We start from the raw sequence: 25,340 nt of genomic DNA on the forward strand, positions 1-25,340 counted from the left end.
TAAAAACAAGAAAACGAATGTAGAAGAAGAACACAAGACGAAAGTGCGTAAATCACTACTGCTCAATAATCATAAAACAACACGGTAACAAGTGTTCTTAAAAACTTGTTACTAGAACTTCAGAGCCAGCTAGCAAGTATTATTTACTTTTCTCAACCAATAATAATGCAAAACAAGTGACCTAATAAATATGTATACAAGAACAATAAAAGTCAATTGCAATGCGTCCTTTTTTTGGTCGGAACAAGATGCAATATTTCTGTTATGTTTTTACCCCCATAATATGTCGGCAGGAATGTATAAACGAGCAGATAAATGCAGTGGTGGTCTGAAGAGGCGAAAAATGCTTATGTGAGTCTTTTTGACTGTCGGAAGGGTGGAGTACTGCAATGACAAAACTACAAGATGGTCCTTTTTTTTGAATAAAAATATGCAGTCATTGTGGCAAAAGCCTCATGCAGCTTGATTAACGAGTACGACTTATCAAGCCACATATCTCTCTTAGTTTCGTGTCACTGTCTCACTTATCACATGACTATACTGATGCAAGTGTTTTTTTTTTTTTTTTTTTTTGGCTACTTAATAATAGTTTTCGGTATTGTTTCTTTTTTTTTTTTTTTTTTTTTTTCTTTTTTGTTTCTCTGCCCCAATATTTTAGAAAATGAAGTTTCAAGGCATGCATTTGTGCCACCTTTGTGTGCCTTTTGACTGGCTAAAGCTTGATAAAGAGCTCTCTTCCAAATATTTCAAATTTCACGTCACAAAACTGACTAAAAGGAGAAGGGAGTTCCCACTCAGATTTGTTCAATTTAAAATTTTAGCATGATTTATTAAATTTGATATACGCAAAATTCGAACCTAGAATTTAAGAAAAACATCACTCAACTATGAAATGCAAAATTCGAACCTATTTTGCATCCAAATTCATATACCGACTTACTTGAACCCTATTTACTTTGATGGTCGTTATCCACGTCAATCCAAAACACCAAGATTTTCCAGGGTGGGACCCTAAACCTCACTGACTACGGGGTATTTAGGTCTTTCCCTAAACCTCCCTCCCCCCTCTTCCCCTCTCTCTCTCTCAATACACACACATATATATAAACTCGCCCATCCCATCTCTCCACCTTACTAGAAAACGAAGCTCAAAGTTTTCGAGAATCCTCTGTCTCTGTTTATCGAAAACAGATCGTTTTGAGAAAAAATTCTGAGAGAGAATCGATAAGAGGTATCAATATGGTCTCGGAAATAAGCATAACACCGAAGCTGTCGCTGTTCTCGCTTCCTTCCCAGTCGCCGGAGTCGCCGGGGATGCTAACTCCGCCGCTCCAAACCTCCGCCTCGGTTCCATTCCAGTGGGAGGAAGCTCCAGGAAAGCCGAGGAACTGCGGTGGCAGCCCAGAATCCAAACCCAAGTGCGCCAGATCCTTGGAGCTGCCTCCGAGGTTGCTGAGCGAGGCGGCCAAAACTACCAACATGCCCTCCCCGATCACCGTGTTGGACGGGCCTGACGTTGGGCGGACTATGTCTTTTTCGTTCAGAGTTAGGAGCCCTGATGCTTTTGGGATCAGTAAGAGGTTGAGCAAGGAGAGTTGTAGGAGGGGCGCCGGCGGTTTTGGGTCTATGAGGTGGGGGAGTTTTAGGAAGAGCAAGGAGGTTGTTGGCCAGGGTGGCTTTGACTTTTTTCCTCCCGCTAGGGGCGGCGGTGGCGGTGGTGAAACGAAGGTGAATATCACAAGAGTTGGGAGGAGAGCCAGTTTCTTGAATGATTCCAACACAAGGTCACGTATGTGGGTAAGTAACCAAGTATTCGTATGATGAATTTGAGTCAGTTTTCCTAGTGTTGTTAGAAACTAACAAACAATATATTGTTATAATGTTTTTTCCTAGCCTCGATTGCTAGTTGCATATATAATTGAAGTTTCGTGGTCTCTTGATATATTTTTTTTCTTAACAAATGATATTATCTATACTATATATATATTTTTTTTGGGACTTATGCATCGTTATCAACAAAAAAAACATTAAATCAATAGGTCAAAATATAACGTATTACCATATAATAATCATCTCTTTGTGGGCAAAATGTTTGATGTCACACTCCTTGATTTTTAATTTCTTCATAAGATTAAAAATGCTTGTCAAATGTTGGAAATTTTTTTCATGTGCTAGAAATACAACCCAAAACACCAAGTATCATAATACAATTGGTTGAAATTTTTTTTTCTAGTTTACAATCAATTAAATTATAACACTTAGTGTTTCACGCCGTGTTTCCGATATAATAAAATATCTCTCCAAATATTAGCATTGTGCGCATTATCTTCCCATTTTCTGCTAAATTAATACTTGTAATGATGATTATTTTAAAATTCGTTACTTTTCTTTATTCGTTTAATCGATTACAAAATAATCACATTTGGTATTATATTGTAATCAGTTACCTAAATGTGATTATTTGTCACTCATAATTGCTAAGCTCACAAAATTTAATTAGTATTTTTGCCTAAAAAAATTAATTAGTATTACTTTTTTTATAATTGCAGGCAAGCATTTGCGAAAGCTTTAAGCAGGTGGTCCCATGGAGACGCAGGCAAGAAAAAATGAGAAAAATGGCCTCCTAAAGAAAGCCCTTCGCAACCGTTGGATCAACCCGATCCGGCGATCCATTTCCTACTTGTTGAAAAATTTGTGTAAATATATCAGAAAATTGAAAATAGTGAAATTAGTCTAAAATTCATAAGCTTCATTAGTCTTCTATAATTGTCAGTGTACCAACAATTTGCTCACCTTCTCAAAATTTCTGAGCATCTACTCTAATTTTTTTGTTACATTAGTTACTTGACTTTTTCTCGTCATAAATTTCCTTATTTGGGAGATAAACTTCTTTAACGCTTATGTTTGACTAATCATATGATAAGAGAGAGAAAGGGTATACTGTAACAAGAGATAAGTAGTTAAAGACAGATATTTTGGTGAGCAATTCAGTTCAAACTTAGGAATGAACGAGATATGGTTAAACAAACGCAGGAGATTAGTGTGTATGTCAAGCGTTTTTACATCTAACGGAAATTATCATTCTACACCTAAAAGGAAATGGTAAATCCATCACGTCTAACAGTACAAAGGCAGTTAGAAACTATAGTGATGTATGGTAGAATTATGTGGTTTAGCATGTGGCATTGATTTTTTTATTTTTTTATTTTGATAAACAATAGGATAATCTACACTAAATTTATCTAAGTTACGTGAAGGGAATTCGTACATAGTACCCCAAGTACATAGACAAATGCTCTCATCCAACTGAGCTAGATTGACCACAACATCAAAATAGTAAAAGAATGAAACGCAATTTCTAGGTCCCAACATCAAGCAAGGAGACGAGTACTTTAAAAAAAAAAAAAAATACCTAGACACAAAGTTCAAGATCACATCAACACAAATTAAGCTTTAGACGTTTTTGAATCGAAAAGATACCGATCTCGTCACTTGTCCCGAAGAGGTGGGATTCACCCTCACAGCATGGGAAAATTTTTAGGTGTGATGGGAACACCATGACACGTGGTGTTCCCTCCCATATAACATGTCCTGATTTTCTCATCTACTCTATAATTTTGTGCATTTAAGCTAAAGCTAGACTAAATCATGGACCGGCAGTCAAACACAAAGTCCTCTTCTTCTTGTAGTTGGCTTTGAAGCAAGCCTGCCTCAGCCTCTTGGCTCTCTCCGGCAACTCCATGTCCGGCAGCTGCTCTAAAAGCCTCTTGTGCTCCTCCAGCATCCTCAGCTCATTCGTCAATCCCATCCCCTGCATCATGCATTTCAACAGTCAATCCCTACACTAATATAACTTCCCAAAACGAAACTTATCATCACAGTCATACGGATCAAGCATCATAAATCTATTTTGGAGTCATTCTCATCGCATCACATGTTTCTTAATATGTAGGATATATCGGAGATTTTTTAAGACCTAAAAAAAGCAATTTCAAACCCCCTTTTAACATTTGGTCCATAAACTACGTAATCTCGCAATTACATCATTGAAACAAAGGAAACCTAGTCACTGTTTAAAGAAATGTATTGAGGAAAACCCTTTTATAGTATATCTCTCGTCTCATGACAAGTAAAATATATTAACATGAAACTATACTACGATGACACCGAAATCTTTCCCGTTTCGAGGGAAATCGGCAGCATTGGACAAAAAAGGAACTACAACTAAGGCTTTAGTTTCAATCATTAGCATAGAATATTTTGACATATATAATACAAAATTCCTATAAATTAGAAGGAAAAGGCACTAAATATCATATGACAAGTTGACAACATGAACATGCAAACGTACCTTAACATTTTCAATGAGAGCATTCAAGCTCCTAAGCTTTCTGTGCGGCCACCTCATGATATTCAGTTCCCTGCACCTCCTCTTCAAAACCGTTAATCCCACCTTCAATTCCTTGGCCGCCTGAGTTATCGGCATGTCGAAATACTTCTGAATCTCGTCCAATTCCAATGGAGCAGCAGACATTCTCTTAGAGCAACTCCCATTTTTTGTCATGCCTTCCCCATCGTATTTCCCCCAACTTTCCATCCCCCAATCAAGCATCCTGAAAACATCACCCGAATCACCCGAAACACTGTTCGAACAGACGATGGATTCCGCCATTGTTGTCAGGGGATTTTCATCAACCACCTCGTAATCAAAAGGTGATGGAAGAGCAGCATCGTCCAAAATATAGTCCCAGATGCCTAAATCCTCAAAATCTTGAGAACCCATTTGTGGAAGTTGGTTGGGATTGTATTGCAACGGCAATGGGGGTGAAGTAAACTGATTGAAATTTTCAAGCCGCAGACTTTCTAACGCAGCACTGAAAAAGTAAATAACCCATGTTCTAACTTCTAATAACCATAAAACATATACATACACACAAATTAACACACATACACATATATATATGGCATTCTTCAAATAAATGGAAGACCAAAAGGCAAAATAAAAAAGTATATATGTTTTGACCATCTTACCTTTGATCCTGACATGGGTCCTGGTAGTACGGTATGGAGAAGTTAAACTCATGTGGGTCGGTCTCAATTTTTGGAACCAGATATTGGGAGAAAATGGAATCCGCCATTGGAGAGTTTTGGAGAGCTTATAGAATCACTAGAGAGAGTGGAGAACTAACCAGAAGAGAAGAGAGTATAAAATTGATTGAATCGGGAAGGAGAGATGGGATGAGAATTAAAGTTCGTGCAGACGCTCTCAAAAGGGGTACTTACTAAATGGGAAATTTTATTTGTGAGCAATTACCAATCACAAAAGGGGCCGCACCATGCCTTAATTATGAATATAATGTTCAAGAATAATTGACTTGGTTATGGCTTAATTATGAATTTGAGTGTTGCATATTAGTAATGGGAATGATTTTGATATCAAATGTGTACGTAACGAGGATGGTTTTGATACTGAATGCGTAAGTAATGTGAATGAGTTTTATACCGAATGTGGAGATGAGGTGGATATATACGTTTGGATACCTACCGCAGAGGTGATGGACCGTGTATGCATGTGGAGGCATATGCAATGCATGCATAAATAAATGGTGTGCGCTTTTGTTCACTATACTCAAGTGGTGGTAATGTTTACCACCCTACTTATTATCGTTGAATTAGTTTTAATTTTAATATTTATGTTTATCCACTTTACAGATCTCGAAATTTAAATTCATCAAACGGTGGTAAATAAAACGGTGAAATCACCATCACTTGAGGATGGTAAGGAAAAAATATTCTCTCAATAAATGTATGAACATGAATGGCCCAAAGAACCAGAAAATTTGACGAGAGGATAGGATAGGAGGCTACTGAACGATTAACGATGTAGTAGACATTAATTCACATTAAAATGTGCTTAATTACGGTTCTAATTGTTACCATCTGTTAATTAATTAATTGGAGGTTTTTTACTTTTAATTTTTCATTTAAGCACCCGCTCTTGTTCATTATAATTGTTTTTTTTTTTTTTTAAATTAGAGACAATTTTCTATATTATTCTAGAAAGAAAGAGGGAGTTGTAAATTTTTTATTTTTTTTATAATTATCACGATAATCCATTTTTAGGGATTGAGAAGATTCAAAGATTCATTTTGGTCTGACTCTCAACACCATCATATGTGATTCAAGTTCGTTATAGACTAAGGATGCTATACGTAAACTTGAATTCTTTTCATATGTATGTAAGAATTTATATCTTAGTAATTGGTAATTAATTATTATCATTGTAATATAATTTAAAATTCATATTATGAACAAAAAAGAATGCATAAATTAGAAATTTTAACTAAGTCGTTCAAACAGAATACATTGATTAATGACATGACATAGACGATGCCTATGGACACACTACGACATGGACGTAGATCTAACAAGTGTAAGTGTATGGTTTCACTTTTAATAACGTCCAAACCTTTTGTTTAAAACCCCCACATCTACCGATTGAGAGATGTAATGTCCACATTGGGAGACAATGTTGGTATGACAGTTTGGTTGCTAAAGCTCCAAATGTAGGTATTACCTCTTAAAATGGTCTTTTGATTTCCTTGCTAGCTAACGCCAGGAAGGTACAGTCCAGTTACCAACAGTTTACCAAATGAATTATAAAACCCTGCAAGCAAATTTAAGCAAAGTCTATGCTGACTTGAGGTTCAAACCGAACAACGTTTCAGCGAAGAAACTTACAAATCCACGACGAACGTTCAAAATTCATGACCGATCGAGATGCTTTAACAAGTCATTTGATTTTCTGTTTTCGCAAAGAACGAAAATAGACAAACGACTGCGTGAGTCCGGCCGATCAAGGAGATTGCAAAACAATCGGACTTTGCCGTATACAAAACACTTCACAGAAGTTGGTACACTCAAACAAAATGCAAAAGTGCTACTCTTAACACATTTTCCGTACCATGTTTGTAAGTCGTTCAACAATATCTCCATGCTAATGCCGGATGCTGTCGTTGATTCATTTGTTCCACACATAACTAGCTTATTAGCTGTTTTTACTCGGAATCGTTTAAATCAGCTGGCTTCTCAACCAGCTTGGGCCTGCGGTGGTCACTATTCCGTACATCACTAAGTGCATTAGCCGCAAAACGCAAGGCATAAATGGCGGAACCTAGAGCTGGGGAGCCACCACCAGCCTCGCCCAGTGAATCTTGCAACCTATTCTCCTCTTTCCGCAGAGACTTTTCTGAGTTTTTTCTGCAATAGCGCCGCCAAGCTCCCTGTATATAACATGCTCCCCAAGTCCTCCACTGCCGTGAATAAAACCTAAATGTGTGCTGTGCCCGTTTGCCAGCAAACCTTCTGAACTGGGTGGCTACAAACTTCAGGTCCTCTGCTTTTAAAGTAAACGCTTCAACTTCACAACAAGAATGGGAAGTTCGTGTGGAGTTGGGAGATTAAACAATGATGCGCTGAGATCAACAAACAATGTGAGAAGTTCTTCGCAACAGAAGTCACCAACCTTGAGATCTGCAGAACTGGAGTGTCTTCCATCACTCACGGTGGTACTCAATACCGTACCTCGCATTATCAACACCAACGATTCCACTGGATCTCCTTCCCGAACAATGTAGCTTCCCTCCGAAAAGAGAATTGGCTTCAGACTGTCATACAGTATATTCAACAGTCGTTCCTCCATATTTTCAAAGAATGGCACCTTCAAAATTAAATGAAATATTATCAAGAAACAGTCACAAAATCTAACCCAACACTTATACTAAACAGACTCAGTCTCGATGATGCTCAAGTCCCTTTGTTTTGTTCGGAATGTAAGTTAGGAAATTCTGAATGAAACTGATCATATTGGGACAATTGAAAAGAACTCACTTTAAGGATTGCACCCATGCAAATATATCGCTTCGTATCACTCCTGAGATCCCTGGGAAGACTCAGAAAAAAATTCTCCATGCTAACTCCTGTGTTTTCTTGCCATCGGTCACTTTGGATTGCACCCATGCAAACATATCGCTTCGTATCACACTGGCATGATTTTTACATGCTTCACTCCAGCAAGTTACGTTCCTTTCTATAGAAAACAAATACCAAAAGGCTCCGACAACCTACAGGGCCAACAAAGGATCGTCATAATCTGCACAAATTTCCTAATTATACATTGGTAAAGCATCAATTCTGCAAGAAAACATGGGAAATGGTTACGAGACTTACATGACTAGCGAGCATGTATAGAAAGAGATTAACCCATTCAGTTCCAGCGAGGATGCCCAAATTACTTGTAGCTTTTTTCAATAAGGAACATATGCGAAGGAACCTCAGCACATATTGAAAGACAACTATGAAGTTCAATGATTTTGTTGCACCCAAAACCCTTGAAGCATTTAGTTTTGGAACAATAGCAAAAAAGAGGACCTGAACACATTGATGCAAAGCTAATGAGTCCACAAATGCAGTCATATAATATAACTAAAGGTGAAGGGAGATGAAATTCCTGACCTGTGGCAGTGGAAGAATCATAAATACGTCTGCCGGGAAGTAGAAGAACAAATATCTCCATGCAATTGCCCGCATCTCTTTAAACAACTCAACTCTTCCAGAAGCTTGAGAAGAAAGACTGACAATAGCAGCACGGAATTGAAAAACCATATGGATTATATAAAAGAAATCAACGAGGAACCGCAAAACAACAACTGGAGTCCCCAGTGTCGTGTCCAATCTAGGGCACTTCTTCTGAGCATTAAAAACAAGGATATAAAAGAACAACGGATCCAGTGAGAGCGCAATTACACAAAAAGTTAGATATACATCATTCAACCTTCGGATATAATCCCTACAGGTGTCTAACATAAAACTCCATGGTAAGAGGTCATTGTTTCTCCAACTCTCTTAATATAATCCCTACAGGTGTCTAACATATTCATACCTAACGATTTTCCATAAAATGGTGACGAAAGGGATAACTTGTACAAATCTTTACGTTTTCCAATTTGATCCGATCCATTCGTTCGCAGAGCTATTTACTCATTCGCAGACATTTCTGGAACACTTCTAACAGAGAGGCGACTTAAGAATGTAAGAATTAACACACTAACCAAGATTAAAACTTGAACTACAACCTAATAAGAACTAACCAGAATTTGTGTGTGAGTGAACCAAGAAGAAAACATACCTGCAGAAGTTCCCGAACTAGAAGCCATAGAGCTAAGCTTTCAGTGAGCCTTCTTCTCTCTTGCAGAAAATCAAGAACTCAACTTACAATAGGTTTAAGTCTCACTATGAGCGTGTATCCTGTGAGAGAAGAGGCCACTCTCTCTCTCTCTCTCTATATATATATATATATAATCTTTTCCATTCCAGAAAAGGATTCCCTATTAAAATCCTTATAGAAAACAAATACTTGCTTTACTTGTTCCATAAGAACTGATCCTAATGCTATGCAAAACCTTTCTTCGTTAAGGACTAGCAATCCTCTTATCAATAATACTTTTCTACCAAACTAAATACCCATAGCCGGTCCCTAAAACTTCTCTATCTCATGCTCATTCTAACAAAGAATTCAGAAAGGGATGTAAAAGGTGAAAGGGAAGGTTCTTATTTACAGAACCACGAAATCGAGAGGCTCAGATGCGGCGTCATCCAATATCTGCTAGATGCTAAGCAAGTCCGATATCGACTGACCAAAGGTAAAAAAATTTCAGTAAAACGAAGGGAAAATGTAATCCTTTCTCTCATATTCCGTAAAATGAGAAGAAAAAAAAAAAAATCGGACATTGCCATATACAACACACATTTTACAGAAGTTGGTACACTCAACAAAATGTGGCTCCCGACCATTATGCTGTTACACTTTTCTTCCATTTTATCAATTAAAACAGTTTCTCGATTACATTTTACAAGAAGACGACGACCAATCATATAACTTAATCGAAACCTCTACATACCTATTATTGCTCTTCAGCAGTAAAATCAGGCTCCGCCGGCTTCTGAAGTAGCATGGCCGGTAGTCTCTCTGGCATCCTTGCCTTCCGCGTACCACTACGCCGTATATTACGCAGTACATTAGCAGCAAAACGTGAGGCATAAATGGTGGCCCCTAGACTTGGGGAGCTGTCCCCAGCCTTGGCCAGTGGATCTTGCAGCCTATTCTCCTCTTCCTGCAGAGACTCTTCTAGCTTCTTCTTCATATGGCGGCGCCACACTGCTTGTATAAAAGTAGCTGCCCAAGTCCTCCACTGCTGTGAGTAGAACCTGAATGTGTGCCGGAGCTGCTTGCTGTGGAGTAGCCTGAACTGAGAGGCTAAGAACTTCAAGTCATCCGCTTTTAAAGCAAAGGCTTCAACTTCACTAAGGGATTGGACAGTTATGGTCGAGATTGGAAGATTAACTGATGTGTGGGGATCAAGAGCCCATGTCAAAAGTTCTTCGCCCCAAAAGTCACCGGCCTTGAGATATGAAGAGTTGAAAAAACCGGTTCTTCCACCAATTATGGTCATAGCCAAAAGCCTGCCCCGCATAATGAAGAGCATTTCATCCACTGGGTCTCCCTCCCGAACAATATGAGTTGCCACTGTATATAGTACCGGCTTGAGACGGTCACACATTGCATTGAGCAGTCGTCCATCCATTTTCGCAAATATAGGCACCTTTAATGCAGTCAAGTAAAAAGTAAGAATCCATATCTAGTGGTTTGAAAGACATACTAAGATGACAATAACATAATGGTGAAGAAACTCACTCTCATAAGCAGAGGCAAACAGACATGGCGCTTTGTATCACTCCTGAGTTCCCTGGGAAGACTCAGAAAAAAATTCTCCATGCTAACTCCTGTGTTTTCTTGCCATTGGTCTCTTTGGTATTCCCGAATACGCTTCTTGAGATGAGGGGGAAGTGCATAAGAGGCCATCCAATATTCTCTCTCTTCCTCCTTAGATCTCATATCCGCCAATCTTGCAGTTTTCAACTGCAAATATGTCTGTGATCCACAACAAGATACACTTATTAATCGATCATATCCTAAACAACGTTAAACAAACGTGTCATACAAGTTTGGTTTATACGTATATCCAAACAATATATGCATGACGAATTGGTCGTTAGAGATTAGACTAAAGAATTGGAGGGACATTATGTATGCCACATAACTGAGAGCGATTACATGGACTAAATACCACCTACCTGCATATTTCCAATTAGAGATGACAACAGTACCAACCCAGAAAGTGAAACGAAAACTGCGTAGTAGACTTCCCAAACATATGTACTCGTTTTGAGGCCTTGACCGAGGGAGCTGCAGAATATAAGGCTCAAACATATGAGAAGCTAGTGTAAATAGTGCAGACAAAAATCCTTAACGAACAAATGCGATAGGATGAAATGTTGAACCTCAAATTTTGCAGTCCCCACCAAACGCAGTAAGAAATCTTTTCTATGAAATCTGCTGAGTCGTTCACAACACCGGATTCAAGGGCGTCAGCGTATATTCCAAAATTAAAAGGTGTGGAGCTTGGTATCTTTGTAGAGCAAGAGTCGTTTGGAAATGATCTAGCTCCGAAGGTGTCATCACAAAATAAAGAACAATGTACACCGGTATGATTTTGACATGCTTCACTCCAGCAACTTACGTTCCTTTCTATAGAAAACAGGTACCAAAAGGCTCCAACAACCTACAGGGTCAACAAACCACACTGGATTGTCAGAATCTGCACAAATTTCCAAATAATACATTGGTAAAGCATCAATTCTGCAAGAAAACATGGGAAATGGTTACGGGACTTACATGACTAGCAAGCATGTATAGAAAGAGATTAACCCATGCAGTTCCAGCGAGGATGCCCGAATTACTGGTAACTTTTTTCAATAAGGAACAGATGCGAAGGAGCCTCAGCACATATTGAAAGACAACTATGAAGTTCAATGATTTTGTTGCACCCAAAACCCTTGAAGCATTTAGTTTTGGAACAATAGCAAAAATGAGGACCTGAACACGTTGATGCAAAGCTTATGAGTCCACAAATGCAGTCATATAATATACCCAAAGGTGAAGGGAGATGAAATTCCTGACCTGTGGCAGTGGAAGAATCACAAATACGTCTGCCGGGAAGTAGAAGAACAAATATCTCCATGCAATTGCCCGCATCTGTTTAAACAACTCAACTCTTCCGGAAGCTTGAGAAGAAAGACTACGAATAGCAGCACGGAATTGAAAAACCAGATGGATTATATATAAGAAATCAACGAGGAACCGCAAAACAACGACTGGAGTCCCCAGTGTTGTGTCCAATCTAAGGCACTTCTTCTGAACATTAAAAACAAGGATATAACAGAATAACGGATCCAGTGAGAGCGCAATTACACAAAAAATTAGATACACATCATTCAACCTTCGGATCTCCCGCGGGCCAAGACGACTCCTCTTGGAACCCAAAACTTCATGGTAAGCGGTCATTGTTTCTCCAACTCTCCTAATATAATCCATCAATATCCTCTTCAAACCCACGTCCCAAAGATAGAATAATTATACTAAATTATCCGCAGGAAGAGAGACGACAGTTTGTGGATAAAAAGCTCAAACCATAGAGAGAGAGAGAGAGAGAGAGAGAGAGAGAGAGAGAGGAGACGAAGGCTTCAAGTCAACGGCCTTTCAAGTGAAGAAATGTAAATAGTGCAGGAACCTTCAATATTGAGCTCCTGTGTACCAAGACTTATCCTCTTGGCTCTTTGCAAACCCCTCCTCGATTACCAATCGATAATCGAAGGCGATCGGATATGCGGGTGGAAGGACGAAGGCGACTTAAGAATTCAGACAAGATGTAAAAGGTGAAAGGGAAGGCTCTTGATTACAGAACAACGATATCGAGAGGCTCAGATGTGGCGTCATCCAATTGCTCCTAGATGCTAAGCAAGTATCAATATTGACGGACCAAAGGTAAAAAAATTTCAGTAAAACGAAAGAAAACTGTAATCCTTTCTCTCATCTTCCGTAAAATGAGAAAAAAAGAATCGGACATTGCCATATACAACACACATTTTACAGAAGTTGGTACACTCAACAAAATGCGGCTCTCTACCATTATGCTGTTACACTTTTCTTCCTTCCTTTTTAACAGTTAAAAACGGTTTCTCGGTTACATTTTACAACAAGAAGACGACTGATCATATAACTTAATCAAAACCTCTATATACCTATTACTGCTCTTCAGCAGTAAAATCAGGCTCCGCCGGCTTCTGAAGTAGCATGGCCGGTAGTCTCTCTGGCACCCTTGCCTTCCGCGTACCACTACGCCGTATAGTACGCAGTAAATTAGCAGCAAAACGTGAGGCATAAATGGTGGCCCCTAGACTTGGGGAGCTGACCCCAGCCTTGGCCAGTGCATCTTGCAGCCTATTCTCCTCTTCCTGCAGAGACTCTTCTAGCTTCTTCTTCATATGACGGCGCCACGCTGCTTGTATAAAAGTAGCTGCCCAAGTCCTCCACTGCTGTGAGTAGAACCTGAATGTGTGCCGGAGCTGCTTGCTGTGGAGTCGCCTGAACTGAGAGGCTACAAACTTCAAGTCATCCGCTTTTAAAGCAAAGGCTTCGACTTCACTAAGGGCTTGGACAGTTCTGGTTGAGATTGGAAGATTAGCTGATGTGTGGGGATCAAGAGCCCATGTCAAAAGTTCTTCGCCGCAAAAGTCACCGGCCTTGAGATATTCAGAGTTGAAGAAACCGGTTCTTCCACCATTCGTGGTCATAGTCAATAGCCTGCCCCGCATAATAAAGAGCATTTCATCCACTGGGTCTCCCTCCCTAACGATATAGCTTTCCTCTGTATATAGTACCGGCTTGAGACGGTCACACATTGCATCGAGCAGTTGTTCATCCATTTTCTCGAACATTGGCACCTTTAATGCAGTCAAGGAAAGAGTAAGAATCAATATCTAGTGGTTCAAATGCACATTAAGGTAACAAAAACAATGGTGGAGAAACTTACTCTCATAAGCAGAGCCAAACAGAGATGGCGCTTTATGTCCCTTCTAAGATCCTTGGGAAGATTACATATCAAATTCTCTTCATCAACACCTCTGGTTTCTTGCCATTTATATTGTTCATACCGCCTGATGCGCTCTCTCAAATTCTCAGGTAGCAAGCGGTGGGACATCCATTGTTCTGCATCTCTCCTTTTCACTCTCATTTCCTCCAATCTTGTGGTTGTAGATTGCAAATATGTCTGTTTCAAAAATTTAAAGTCCATCAGAACCTCACGACAGAAACAGAAACGATATGTCAATCCTGTAAAACTACAGGCACAACATTAAGTACCAACCTGCATATTTCCGATGAGAAATGAAAATAGCACCAACCCAGCGATAGAAATGAAGACTGCAAAGCAGATTTCCCATACATATGTACTGGTTGCAAGGTTCTGACCAAGTGAACTGCAAAATGAAAATATCGAGAATCAATATGAAATAAAGATACTGTATCAAGTATAAAATACTCGTTTTATAAGTCAACTCTACTGAGCTCATCATCAGAAGACCCTAAGAATGCAGACAAAGACAAGTTGTATAGGCACACCTCAAATTCCGTAGGCCCCACCAAAAGCAGTAAAAGAATTTCTGAGGAAAATCTGTGCTTGACTCAACAATACCAGATTGAAGGGCATCAAGGAATATTCCAAAATCAAACTGTGTTTTATCTTCATCTTGTATCGGGCAGGAAGAATTTAAGAATGTGATCTTACTAAAAGCATTCAAGCTCACGGTATCACAGTATAAATCCTTGAGCGAGCATATGGTTGTATTGTTCCCACATGCTGCTTTCCAGCACTTGGTTTCACGTTCTATAGAGAACAAGTACCAAAAAGCTCCCAATACCTAAGAACAGCATATCACTTGAAAATCAAAAGATTCAAAGAAGAAGGACAATTATATTGTAGCTATGAATATCACGATCAAACTTACATGACTGGCGAGCATGTAAAGAAAAAGATTAAATGCAGCTCCTGCCCAAGCAGTTTCGGTCAGTATACCAGAAGCCCTTGTGACTTCTCTATACAATGGATATATCCGTATAAACCTTGGAAAATACTGGAACAGAACAACAAACTTCAACAAATTCTTTGTATTCAACGTTTTTGAGCCTCCCAGTTTTGGAATGAAAATTAGAATAACCACCTGGAAATATTTCATAGTATCATTAGGGGTCCAAAGCAGAATCAAAATAATGCACAAACATTCTAATCTAAACAAGACATCGACTACCACTAACCACACTATATGCCGAATTTAAAGTGCAGATACTACATACAATTAAGTAACATACGCAACACCAAAAGTATACACAATATTGGGCCAAAATGATTACACATCATGTGCAGAGAGAGTACAGATTGTGCATAAAGATACCCCTCAACCCGCCATATTAGATGAGTAACTGAACAGTAAATTAATGCACCTCATAAAAAGTAGGAAGGGTTAGCTTACTTGTGGGAGAGGAAGGACTGCAAGAATGTCAATTAGGAAGTATGATGAGAGATACCTCCTTGCAATAGCCCAAGCATCTTCAACTAAAACACCTCTTCCAAACACTCGAGAAGAAGGAGCAATAAATCCAGTACGAAACTGGAAAATTATGTGAACAATATAAAATATATCTGTGAATGAACGCAAAACACTAGCTGTTATCTCCATCTTCCTGTCCAAACCAAGGCACTTTTTCTTATCATCGATCACAGGGATGTAAAAGAACAAAGGATCAAGGGAGACGGCAATAATACATGCCAATACAAATATCTTATTCCACTTCTGAAGGAATGGGCCTTGAGGATCAAGAATTCCACTACCAAAGCTGTTGCCGACAACACTGTCAATTGAATAAGATTTCCATGACTTCTTAATCCGCTCAGAACCAGATTCCAAGCTTCTTTGGAATTTGACTGACACCGAGTTAATCGTTCTTCTGAACTTCCCTGGTGGCATGTCATCATCTGGAGAATATAATGGCTCAACATTTTTCTCTGCAGTCCAATCCTGAAACCTGAAACAAGACATTATATTTCCAATTTAAATAACACGCAAGGAGGTTTCCAAGCATCTAGCATTACATACAACAGTTAAACATAATTCCGAACGAAGGGACAGGGACAGGGTGGTGGAATTATGTGCCAATGTGCGGACAGAACCAGTGAAAGAAGTGATATTAGCAACAGTGGTGGCACATTATTAGCATCCCATCGCCACCGTGATATAAAACTCCCGGCAAGTACTTCATAGTAGCAGGACAACATAACATCAAAATCCTGACCTATTTGGCCCCAAAAGCCAGGAAATTGCTGTATAGTTGCAAACTAGTCAACATGATAACATGTTTGTAAGGTTATAGTACTAATCGTCAAACTAACCTGACGAACTTCTCTTGCTGAAAATTCATGACTACAACTTGTTTTCGATAGAATCTCCAAACCGAAAGTTAACCTCCGAACGTTTGAATAACCCGAAGAGCTTCCTCGTGCAACACCAAGTTCCCAAAAGCAGTCCCTAGACAACGATTCAAAGTGAAGCAAAATGAGTTCAACATAGAAACTTCGGTAATTTCACAAGATGTTTCGTAGAATTACTCGCCTAAAAGCGTTAATAAAGGGGGGAACTTTATCCGAGGTCCAAGAGCAATATCAAAGTGCTGTGTGCCCCCAATTCAAAAAGCAGAAATCGCACTGACGCTCAATATCCATACAAAAATATCTTCATTTGATCAATATCTCCCTAAATTTAGCATCCATTTTTTTTTCATACATTCATAAATTCCTTGCTAACAACAAAATATAATCAAGTAAAAAAAAAATATGGTCACAAATGGACCAACGGGACCTCTTGCATTCAAAATTTGAACCAAAAGCCAAAGAATTTCAACAAAAAAACTGATATTTTTGGATTTCCAATTTCATATCCTTTCCAAAAAAGACCAAAAAACTAAATCTTTAACATTCCAAAAACTAAAAATCCAATCTTTGGGGGAAAAACCATGTCACTGAAACAAAAGAAAAAAGGGAAAAAAAATAGCAAATTGAGGAAAACCCAACAACAAAAACTGCTGATATATAAGAACTCACCAAACAATAAAGTCTGAGAGCCACTAAGAGAACAGATTGTCCACGGCGGAAGAACCCAAACCGAAGCTTCTCCTTGTGATTATCTCCCAAGACCCAGATAGCTTTTCGTGCTTTAATGCTCAATATTCAATCAGTGACAGAGAGAGAGAGAGAGAGAGAGAGAGAGAGAGAAAGAGAAATTGATTAGAGAGGAAGAAGAAGCAAAAGAAGAAGAAGACGAAGGTTCTCGGAAATGCGTAGGAAGTGAGTCAGTGGGTCTCCGAGTCAAGTGACTCGACCGCTCCGTCGTGATTAAATTATAGATTTTGAGACAGGCATTCGGACAGAGACGGGGAGAGAGAGACGGAGAGAGAGAGGAAGTCCAACAAAGTATGTGATTAGGCAGACGAACAAAGTCTTGTGGCCTGGGTTCCACTCCCGTGAACTAAAATATTTTGTGCTCTCTCTCTCTCTCTCTCTCTCTCTCTGCGGTTAGTATTCGCAACGTTGCGTACGTTCGCCGATGACCGAAAAGTGAATTTGTGCCCGCGTGCTTCCCGGGAGTATTGCTGCTTTGTGTCTTTTTCTATTGGGATAACTTGATATATATCGAATTTTGTGAGCCATTAGTAGGATTAGTCCACTTCATTGAAATAGGTTCAATAATTGAGATTCCACGTATGTTTATTTATGGTTTGTATCATATTTACCCTTTAGGCTTACGAATTACAGTAAATACACAAAATTTCTTAATTATGGGATTATTTGTGGTTTAACTAATCCCTTAATTGTAGGATTAGTTATAGCCATATGATCACCTCAACCCCCAGTCCGCTTCATCCCTCCTTCTTTCCTTCTTCCAAGCAATTCCCTCCGTTAGATCATGGAATCAGTCCTCCTCTTTTTTGTCTCCTTTTCATAGGTGATACTTTTATGTTCTTCCCTCCAAATTCGTTCCTTTAATGGAGGTATATTATATCATATTTATATTTCTATGTTCCGCCATGTAGGTTCCCAGAATTTTTCTTCTGATACAATAGGTAGTTTATTTTTGTTTTGCAGGTAGATTATATCTGCTTTGTAGGTATAGAGCATCTTTTTTCCTATACAATAGATAGTTACTAGATTATATTGGTTTTGTTTTCTTCATAAATAGTAGGTAGTTACTAGATAATATTTTAGTTTGAGTATTTAAATATTCAAAATTTAAAAACGGAATAAATGATAAAAAAAATTTAAAGAAATTAAATATTTTTATCTGAAGGGGCAAAATTGATTTCAAAATATGTAATTAAATAACTGGACTCAATGTCACATCCCGCCCTGGGCGAGACCACTTCCCGGGCCCGACTCCACCTTAGCACGATATTGTCCACTTTGGGCCCCGACCACGCCCTCACGGTTTTGTTTCTATGAACTCACACGAGAACTTCCTGATGGGTCACCCATCCTAGGAGTGCTCTCACGCGCTAATCGTTTAACTTTGGAGTTCCCATGGAACCAAAGCCAGTGAGCTCCCAAAAGGCCTCGTGCTAGGTAGAGATGGGAATATACATATAAGGATCACTCCCCTGGGCGATGTGGGATGTCACAATCCACCCTCCTTAGGGGCCCGACGTCCTCTTCGACACACACGCGGCCAGGGTTAGGCTTTGATACCAAATTGTCACATCCCGGCCCAGGGGGGACCACTTCCCGGGCCCGCTCCACCACCGTAGCACGATATTGTCCGCTTTAGGCTTACCATTCCCTCACGGTTTTGTTTTTGAGAACTCACGAGCAACTTCCCAGTGGGCCACCCATCATGGGATTGCTCTAGCCCCTTTCTCGCTTAACTTCGGAGTTCCCATGGAACCCGAAGCCAGTGAGCTCCCAAAAAGCCTCGTGCTAGGTAGGGATGGGAATATACATATAAGGATCACTCCTCTGTGACACGCCCCGACCCCGATATTCCCCGAATACCAGAATAGGCACGTGCTGGCCGACACCCGAGGGTGACGAAAGCCATTTATTGAGTGCAAATGCTGAAAACAAGAGATAAATAAGGTTTATAATTATAAAAGAATAATGAATATGCAAATAAGGACCGTGTTCAGAGCACACCACTAATCTAGAACACTAAAAGAAAATAATATAAAATTGAATGAAACAAAGAAGTGGGTCCTACACCGAGAGGACTCGAAGATGCCGATGCGGAAGTGCCTGGACGTCGGGATTGTATGCCTCGATTCTAAGTCCTGAAGGGGGCGCAAAACAAACATGAGTGGACCAAGTTGATATATATATATATATATATATATATATATATAATAAAACAGTTATCAACATACTAACCCCCAGATTTTATGAGAACATATATATATAATGAGAAACATAGGTTTTCCGAAATCTAGCATGTCGTGCACTGTCTCAAATCATAATTCGCATAACATAATAATCACTAGTGAATGTCCGATATAACACTTCAGGCCCCATGCCGGCTCCCCGTCTCTGAGCAGACAGTCAGAGGAAAATGCACTTTAGGCCCCTTGCCGGCTCCCCGTCTCTGAGCAGACAGTCAGAGAAAAACACACTCCAGGCCCTATGCCAACACCAAACCGTCGCCCGGGACGGACCGGATCTATCCCTACGTCCCGTAGCGGAAATGACCACTAGGTAAGTACAAAACCAGTGAACATACATATATTGAAAATCAACTTCATAGTATAAAGTCATCCATCATCTATACTATAAAGAAGTGTTCTAAACATGTTCTAAATATCATATCGTCATCCATCAGATATTCTATAAGAACATGGGTTATAGGAAAAATAGTAATAATTCAAACTAGCCTTAGTAAGCATGTTATCTCAAAACGTTTCATAAAACATAATTGTAAAGTCATGCTTTTCTGTGTATGCAATTCTACCATTAAAACATGCATTTTTAGAAGGGGTCCACTCACAGTACATCGCCGTCGAAAAGCCACGCCATTAGCGAAGACGGAAACGCCACAATTAAACGCCCCTAAGCACATAAACGGTACATTTAGTCAAACTTTACTCAAACGATTGAATTTGGGAAAACGGACATCGAAAACGGGTTCAGAACGTCGAAATTAGCCTAGGAGGGGTCCCGCACGAAAACCCAAAAAGTCAACGGTCAAAGTCAACCGTTGACCGGGTCAACGGGTCAGGGTCACGGGTTTGGGCTTTAGGGTTTTGGTCTAATGGGTTTAGGGTTAACAGGCCAAAGGCCCTAAATGAAACGGCCCAAAGGCCTTAAAATTAACAAAACAAAAAAATACAAATAATAAAAGGCTTGGGTTGGGCTGCCCAGGTTTTGGGCTTGGCAGGAAAGGCCCAAAGGCCTTTGGGTTTGGTGGTCGCCGGATTCCAAGGAGGGAGAAGGCCGGTTTTCGGCCGGAAAATTCCCAAGCTCCGTTGGAGCTCAAAACTCAACCAAAACATGTCATTCAATATACCAAATTGAAGCCCCGAAGGTAAGGAACCGAAATATACCCTTGGTTCCCGTCATCGTGGCCGGAGTTGGCCGGAAAACAGCCTGGAAGCCACGGGTGTCCGCCGGAAACTGGGTAAGATTCAAATAAGCATAACTTCTTCGATACTCAATGAAATTGGGTGAAACAAAAAAGGAAAGTTGTAGTACTCAGCGAGACGAAGAGATTGATACCTTGCACGCCGGCCAACTCGCCGTGGTTTGGCCGAAAATTGCCTCGAAAGGGGCGGTGCTCGCCGGAAAACTGGGAAATGTCTCCGGGGTGGTTTCTTCGTGGTTTGACGTCCAAAACACAACCACGGGGTTAGAAAAGAGTTATAGGTGTGGGCATGGGTGTGTGTGGGTGTGTGTGTGTTCGCATTCTGCTCGGAGGGAGGGAGAAAAAGACAGAGAGAAAGAAAGAGAGAAGAGAGACTGAGAAGACTTTTCAGAAGAAAAAAAAGAAAAGAAGGGAAAGGGAAAGGGAACCGGGGAACAAAAACAGGGGGTGGGCCCCTTGGGCTCACCAATTAAGGCTCAAAAACAATTTTAAAAAGGAAAGTATCCCCAAACTTAGTGAAAATACAAAAATACCCATTTTCTTACGTAAATCCCGGGACGGGTTATTACACCCTGGGCGATGTGAGATCTTACAATCCACCCCCCTTAGGAGCCCGACGTCCTCGTCGGCACACACGCGGCTAGGGTTAGGCTTTGATACCAAATTGTCACATCCCCGCCCGGGGGGGACCACTTCCCTGGCTCACTCCACCACCGTAGCACGATATTGTCCGTTTTGGGCTCGGACCACATCCTCACGGTTTTGTTTCTGGTAACTCACACGAGAACTTCTCGATGGGTCACCCATCCTGGGAGTGTTCTCGCACGCTACTCGCTTAACTTCGGAGTTCCCATGGAACCCGAAGCCAGTGAGCTCCCAAAATGCCTCGTGCTAGGTAGAGATGGGAATATACATATAAGGATCACTCCCCTAGGCGATGTGGGATGTCACAATCCACCCCCCTTAGGGGCCCGACGTCCTCGTTGGCACACACGCGGCCAGGGTTAGGCTCTGATACCAAATTGTCACATCCCAGTCCGGGTGGGACCACTTCTCGGGCCCGACTCTAGCGTAGCACGATATTGTCCGCTTTGAGTCCCGACCACGCCCTCACGGTTTTGTTTCTGGGAACTCACACGAGAACTTCCCGATGGGTCACCCATCTTGGGAGTGCTCTTGGGTGCTACTAGCTTAACTTCAGAGTTCCCATAGAACCCAAAGCCAGTGAGCTCCCAAAAGGTCTCGTGCTAGGTAGAGATGAGAATATACATATAAGGATCACTCCCCTAGACGATATGGGATGTCACACTCAGTCTAAAAAACTACCTATGTTTTTGAAGGTACATCCAAAAGCCCATTTTTTATTTCCTGTTTCAATCGTTTTCTTTTTCTTTTTTTCTTTTTTTTTGGAATTTAGAATTTATTTTTTTTACTAGCCTCTCCTCAAACTCTAATGCGCGTGACAATTTTTTTTTTCAAATTATTGGTATTTTAAATATTTTATTTTTATTTGAAAAATCTACGTTGGGTGAGGTTGTTTTCTTCGGTTGTTTTATTAATTTATCCTTATTTAATTAAAGTGTGGTGATATTTACACTTGTTTTTTTTAAACATTTTACACAGATTTTTCGATTTTTTTAATTATCGGAACGAATAATTGAAGAATATAAAAGGACATAAATTAACAATGAGTGTGTGAGGGATAAAATAGGTGGGTGGATAACGTCACACTAACAAAATTATTCTTTTTAAAATTTGTAAGAATGCAGGAGTATCATAAATTTGCACTCCAAATCTCTCCCAATTATTTTCTGGCTTTCTATTTCTGAAATTGGAAAAGAAAATCCCGCTTGGAAAATTTTTTTTGTTCTTTTGGTTATACCAGAATAATATCTTTTCAATCAGGTTTGTACGTTTGAATCCAAAATTGTCTTTTTATTAGGCAATTATTACAAATATTTAGTATTTTAAATCCCACTTGAAAAGTATTGCGTGAGTAATGATGGTTAGTCGATATTATATATAAACATTTTTGGGTTGGAATTGTCGATAATTTGTATTAGAGAGAACTCACTAATATGGGATTAGGATGCTCTTCGCATCTCTTTTATCTGGATTCTCCAAATCCTTTAATCATTTTCTTATTTCTTATCTTATTAATTTAATAAAAAATAAAACAAAAACGGGTAGCAGTAATTGAACCCGCATCGTTAGCTTGGAAAGCTAGGGGTAATAGTCAAAGTTAATTTATTATTTTTAGTGTCTCTAATTCAAGGTTGAACGTGAAACTTTGATTTCATTTGGCTCCTTTATGGAAGATGTATAAATTCCTATATTAAGACATGAACGAAAGAAAAAAAAAATTCCAACCCATTTAACCTAAAATCGAACGGCCAAGAATTAATTTCTTATTCATGTTTTCCCATCTTCACTTCTTCATGTTCATCTTCTTTCATGTTCACATTTTCATGTTTATCTTCTTTCTTTTCTCTCTTCTCCAACTCTATTTCTATATCCAAATGAGGGGGATGCCAGCAAGAACTCATAGTTCAAGCGCAAAAGAAAGAGTATACAGTTGTAGTAATATGATTAAGCCCAAAATCTGCGTAGGCAATTTTTATTATCTTCCTAACTAGCATTTTTTTTAAGGAAAACTAACGAAAAGTCATCAAAAACTTTAGATTTTAACGAAAATGACAAAATAAAGGTGTAAGTGAATAGTACCAGAAGTGATTTTTCAAGGTAAAAATGTCATTTTCGTTAAAAATGAACAATACCATAAGTGTTTCATTAAGATTTTTTTTTTAAATTATTATTTTATATGAGTTTTGAGGTTCGTGCTACATACATTGGATGCCTGAATTGATTTGGATTATTGTTTCTGAGCATGGAGAATTTTAGCTCGCACTCTTCAATAACAAAAATTGGAGAAATCTTTTTGCAGACGGTGTGTGATGCCGACTATTCTTCTTTGTTCTCAACAACAACAAAGTCTTATCTCACTATTTGTGGTCGACTGTATGAATCCTCGAAACACCAATGAAGTTGGCTCTTCTGTACTCTCAGATTCATTTATTTCATTTATTTAGTGAAGGGAGTGTGATGATGATGGGGAAATACGGGGAGGGAGACTGATGTTCATTTTAGGTGCGGAAAATCTTGTGTGTTTACTGATATCTACCTACATTACATTAATCTTTGAGTGTTCGTGTCGATTTTTGACATATTTGATGTCAAGTGCAATGGGGCTGTCACAAGAACAGCATCATTTTTCATGAGGGAGAGCCACTTGCTGAAATGCTCTTCGTCACGCGCGGTAAGATATTGACTTACACCGCCTCTGCTACTGCTAGGGTAAGATTTCTTGGCAAAGGTGACTTCTACGGAGACGAGCTTTTCGATTGGGTGCTGATCAACTGTGCCAGCTTATCTAACTTCCCCTTGTCAACTGATACTGTCAAGGGGCAAACAGAAGTTGAAGTGTTTGTTCTAAGGTCGCAGCAATTGAAGACGGTAGTCTTTAAATTCTGGTGGCTTTTCACCAAAGAGCTACGCCGCCACTCGAGCGTTAATACTAGCTTTAGCGTGGAGCAATGGAAACCAAGGGCAGCTTATGCTTTCCAAGCAGCATGGCGTCGCCATAAAAAGAAAACCTTGATGGTGCGAAGGAGACGTTAATTATTGAGAAGCACTCCATTCTGCTGCTACTTTGTAACAAACAGATTTTAAATCCCACTTGGAGAGTATTGCGTGACCAATGGTGATTAGTTGTTATTATAAACATGTCTTGGTTGGAATTACAGATAATTGTCCTTGAGAGAGCCACAACTGACTAATATGGGATTAGGATTTTCTTCAAATCCCTTCCATCTGGATTCTTTGGATCTTTCAATCTCATCTATTCAATCGAAAATCAAACGGCTAAGAATTAATCCCTTGTTCATCTTCTTTTGTCTTCATCGTCCTATGTTTATCTTCTTTCATCTTCTTCCATGTTCACCTTCTAATGTTCATCTTCTTCCTTTTTCTTCCCTCTACTCCATCTCTCCTAGCTCTAGAATTGAAGGATCTCGAGGATCCCGATGGAAAGGATCCAGAGAGAATGCAGTCTGCTAATTACTAATATGGCCAACAAAAACTTAGAGTCTAGGTGCAAAAGAAAAAGTACACAATGTAGCTAATTTGGTTAAGCCCAAAATTTGTATAAGCAAGTTTTATAATCTTGTTAAATAGCATTTTCTTTAATTATTATTTATATAACGTAATAGTTAAATGCTACGTGTATTGGATAACTTGAATTAAAAGCATTTGACACCCAATGCAACCAATCCATGTCAACTTATAACATTTCGGTTGGAAGAAATAACATTGTTTTAACTCATCGGTTGGAGATGTTCTAAGAAGTTGAATTAATTTATTTTTTATTAATCACGTTAAAAGTAGTTTTAAGCAATTAAATTATCAAAATGATTTTGCACACTCATTACATAATTTTGTTTGTCTTTTTCTCTCGATTTGCTTAATTTATCAAATTCAAATGTAAAAATAAATAAGTGTATGTAAAGAGAAAATGAGTTTAATGATCCCTTTTTTCAATTATATACTCATGAGCTATGCAATTTTAAATTTTAAATTTTTATCTTTGGACAAATGATAGAAAATTTGTGCTAAATTTATCTAAATTATGAGGAGACATGGCAAATGTCGGTTGC

The 25,340-nt window shown here is 39.3% G+C and overlaps 5 protein-coding genes, 1 long non-coding RNA gene and 1 pseudogene across 6 annotated transcripts; 2 read left to right on the forward strand and 5 right to left on the reverse strand.

Annotated features, from left to right (window-relative positions):
- Window positions 1–1,239: 1,239 nt before the first annotated feature.
- On the forward strand, window positions 1,240–2,627 carry LOC137721059 (uncharacterized protein At4g00950-like). The gene is made up of 2 exons (XM_068460182.1): window positions 1,240–1,797; window positions 2,550–2,627. Exons 1-2 carry the CDS (start codon window positions 1,240–1,242, stop codon window positions 2,625–2,627), a joined length of 636 nt encoding a protein of 211 aa, XP_068316283.1.
- Window positions 2,628–3,637: 1,010 nt separating this feature from the next.
- Window positions 3,638–5,371, reverse strand: LOC137719537 (protein RKD4-like). Its single transcript, XM_068458576.1, has 3 exons — window positions 5,032–5,371; window positions 4,352–4,874; window positions 3,638–3,811 (listed from the first exon to the last, which is right to left on the reverse strand). The coding sequence occupies exons 1-3, from the start codon at window positions 5,136–5,138 to the stop codon at window positions 3,647–3,649; spliced, it is 795 nt and encodes a 264-aa protein (XP_068314677.1). The 5' UTR covers window positions 5,139–5,371; the 3' UTR covers window positions 3,638–3,646.
- Window positions 5,372–6,600: 1,229 nt separating this feature from the next.
- Window positions 6,601–8,221, reverse strand: LOC137719444 (cyclic nucleotide-gated ion channel 1-like; annotated as a pseudogene).
- Window positions 8,222–9,729: 1,508 nt separating this feature from the next.
- Window positions 9,730–12,832, reverse strand: LOC137719447 (cyclic nucleotide-gated ion channel 1-like). Its single transcript, XM_068458483.1, has 6 exons — window positions 12,080–12,832; window positions 11,795–11,995; window positions 11,401–11,681; window positions 11,194–11,305; window positions 10,754–10,990; window positions 9,730–10,661 (listed from the first exon to the last, which is right to left on the reverse strand). The coding sequence occupies exons 1-6, from the start codon at window positions 12,491–12,493 to the stop codon at window positions 9,963–9,965; spliced, it is 1,944 nt and encodes a 647-aa protein (XP_068314584.1). The 5' UTR covers window positions 12,494–12,832; the 3' UTR covers window positions 9,730–9,962.
- A 137-nt stretch (window positions 12,833–12,969) lies between these two features.
- Window positions 12,970–17,518, reverse strand: LOC137719446 (cyclic nucleotide-gated ion channel 1-like). The gene is made up of 8 exons (XM_068458482.1): window positions 17,112–17,518; window positions 16,404–16,539; window positions 15,487–16,039; window positions 14,965–15,177; window positions 14,579–14,877; window positions 14,325–14,436; window positions 13,992–14,228; window positions 12,970–13,902 (listed from the first exon to the last, which is right to left on the reverse strand). Exons 2-8 carry the CDS (start codon window positions 16,430–16,432, stop codon window positions 13,204–13,206), a joined length of 2,142 nt encoding a protein of 713 aa, XP_068314583.1. The 5' UTR covers window positions 16,433–16,539; window positions 17,112–17,518; the 3' UTR covers window positions 12,970–13,203.
- Window positions 17,519–19,038: 1,520 nt separating this feature from the next.
- On the reverse strand, window positions 19,039–20,762 carry LOC137719514 (uncharacterized). Its single transcript, XR_011066401.1, has 3 exons — window positions 20,591–20,762; window positions 20,035–20,096; window positions 19,039–19,327 (listed from the first exon to the last, which is right to left on the reverse strand). It is a non-coding gene; the product is annotated as an uncharacterized lncRNA (long non-coding RNA).
- Window positions 20,763–23,925: 3,163 nt separating this feature from the next.
- On the forward strand, window positions 23,926–24,306 carry LOC137721061 (cyclic nucleotide-gated ion channel 1-like). The gene has a single exon (XM_068460183.1). The coding sequence runs from the start codon at window positions 23,926–23,928 to the stop codon at window positions 24,304–24,306; it is 381 nt and encodes a 126-aa protein (XP_068316284.1).
- Window positions 24,307–25,340: the final 1,034 nt, after the last annotated feature.

This window comes from Pyrus communis, chromosome 16 (assembly GCF_963583255.1).
Source record: "Pyrus communis chromosome 16, drPyrComm1.1, whole genome shotgun sequence".
In the NCBI taxonomy this organism is placed as follows: domain Eukaryota; kingdom Viridiplantae; phylum Streptophyta; class Magnoliopsida; order Rosales; family Rosaceae; genus Pyrus; species Pyrus communis.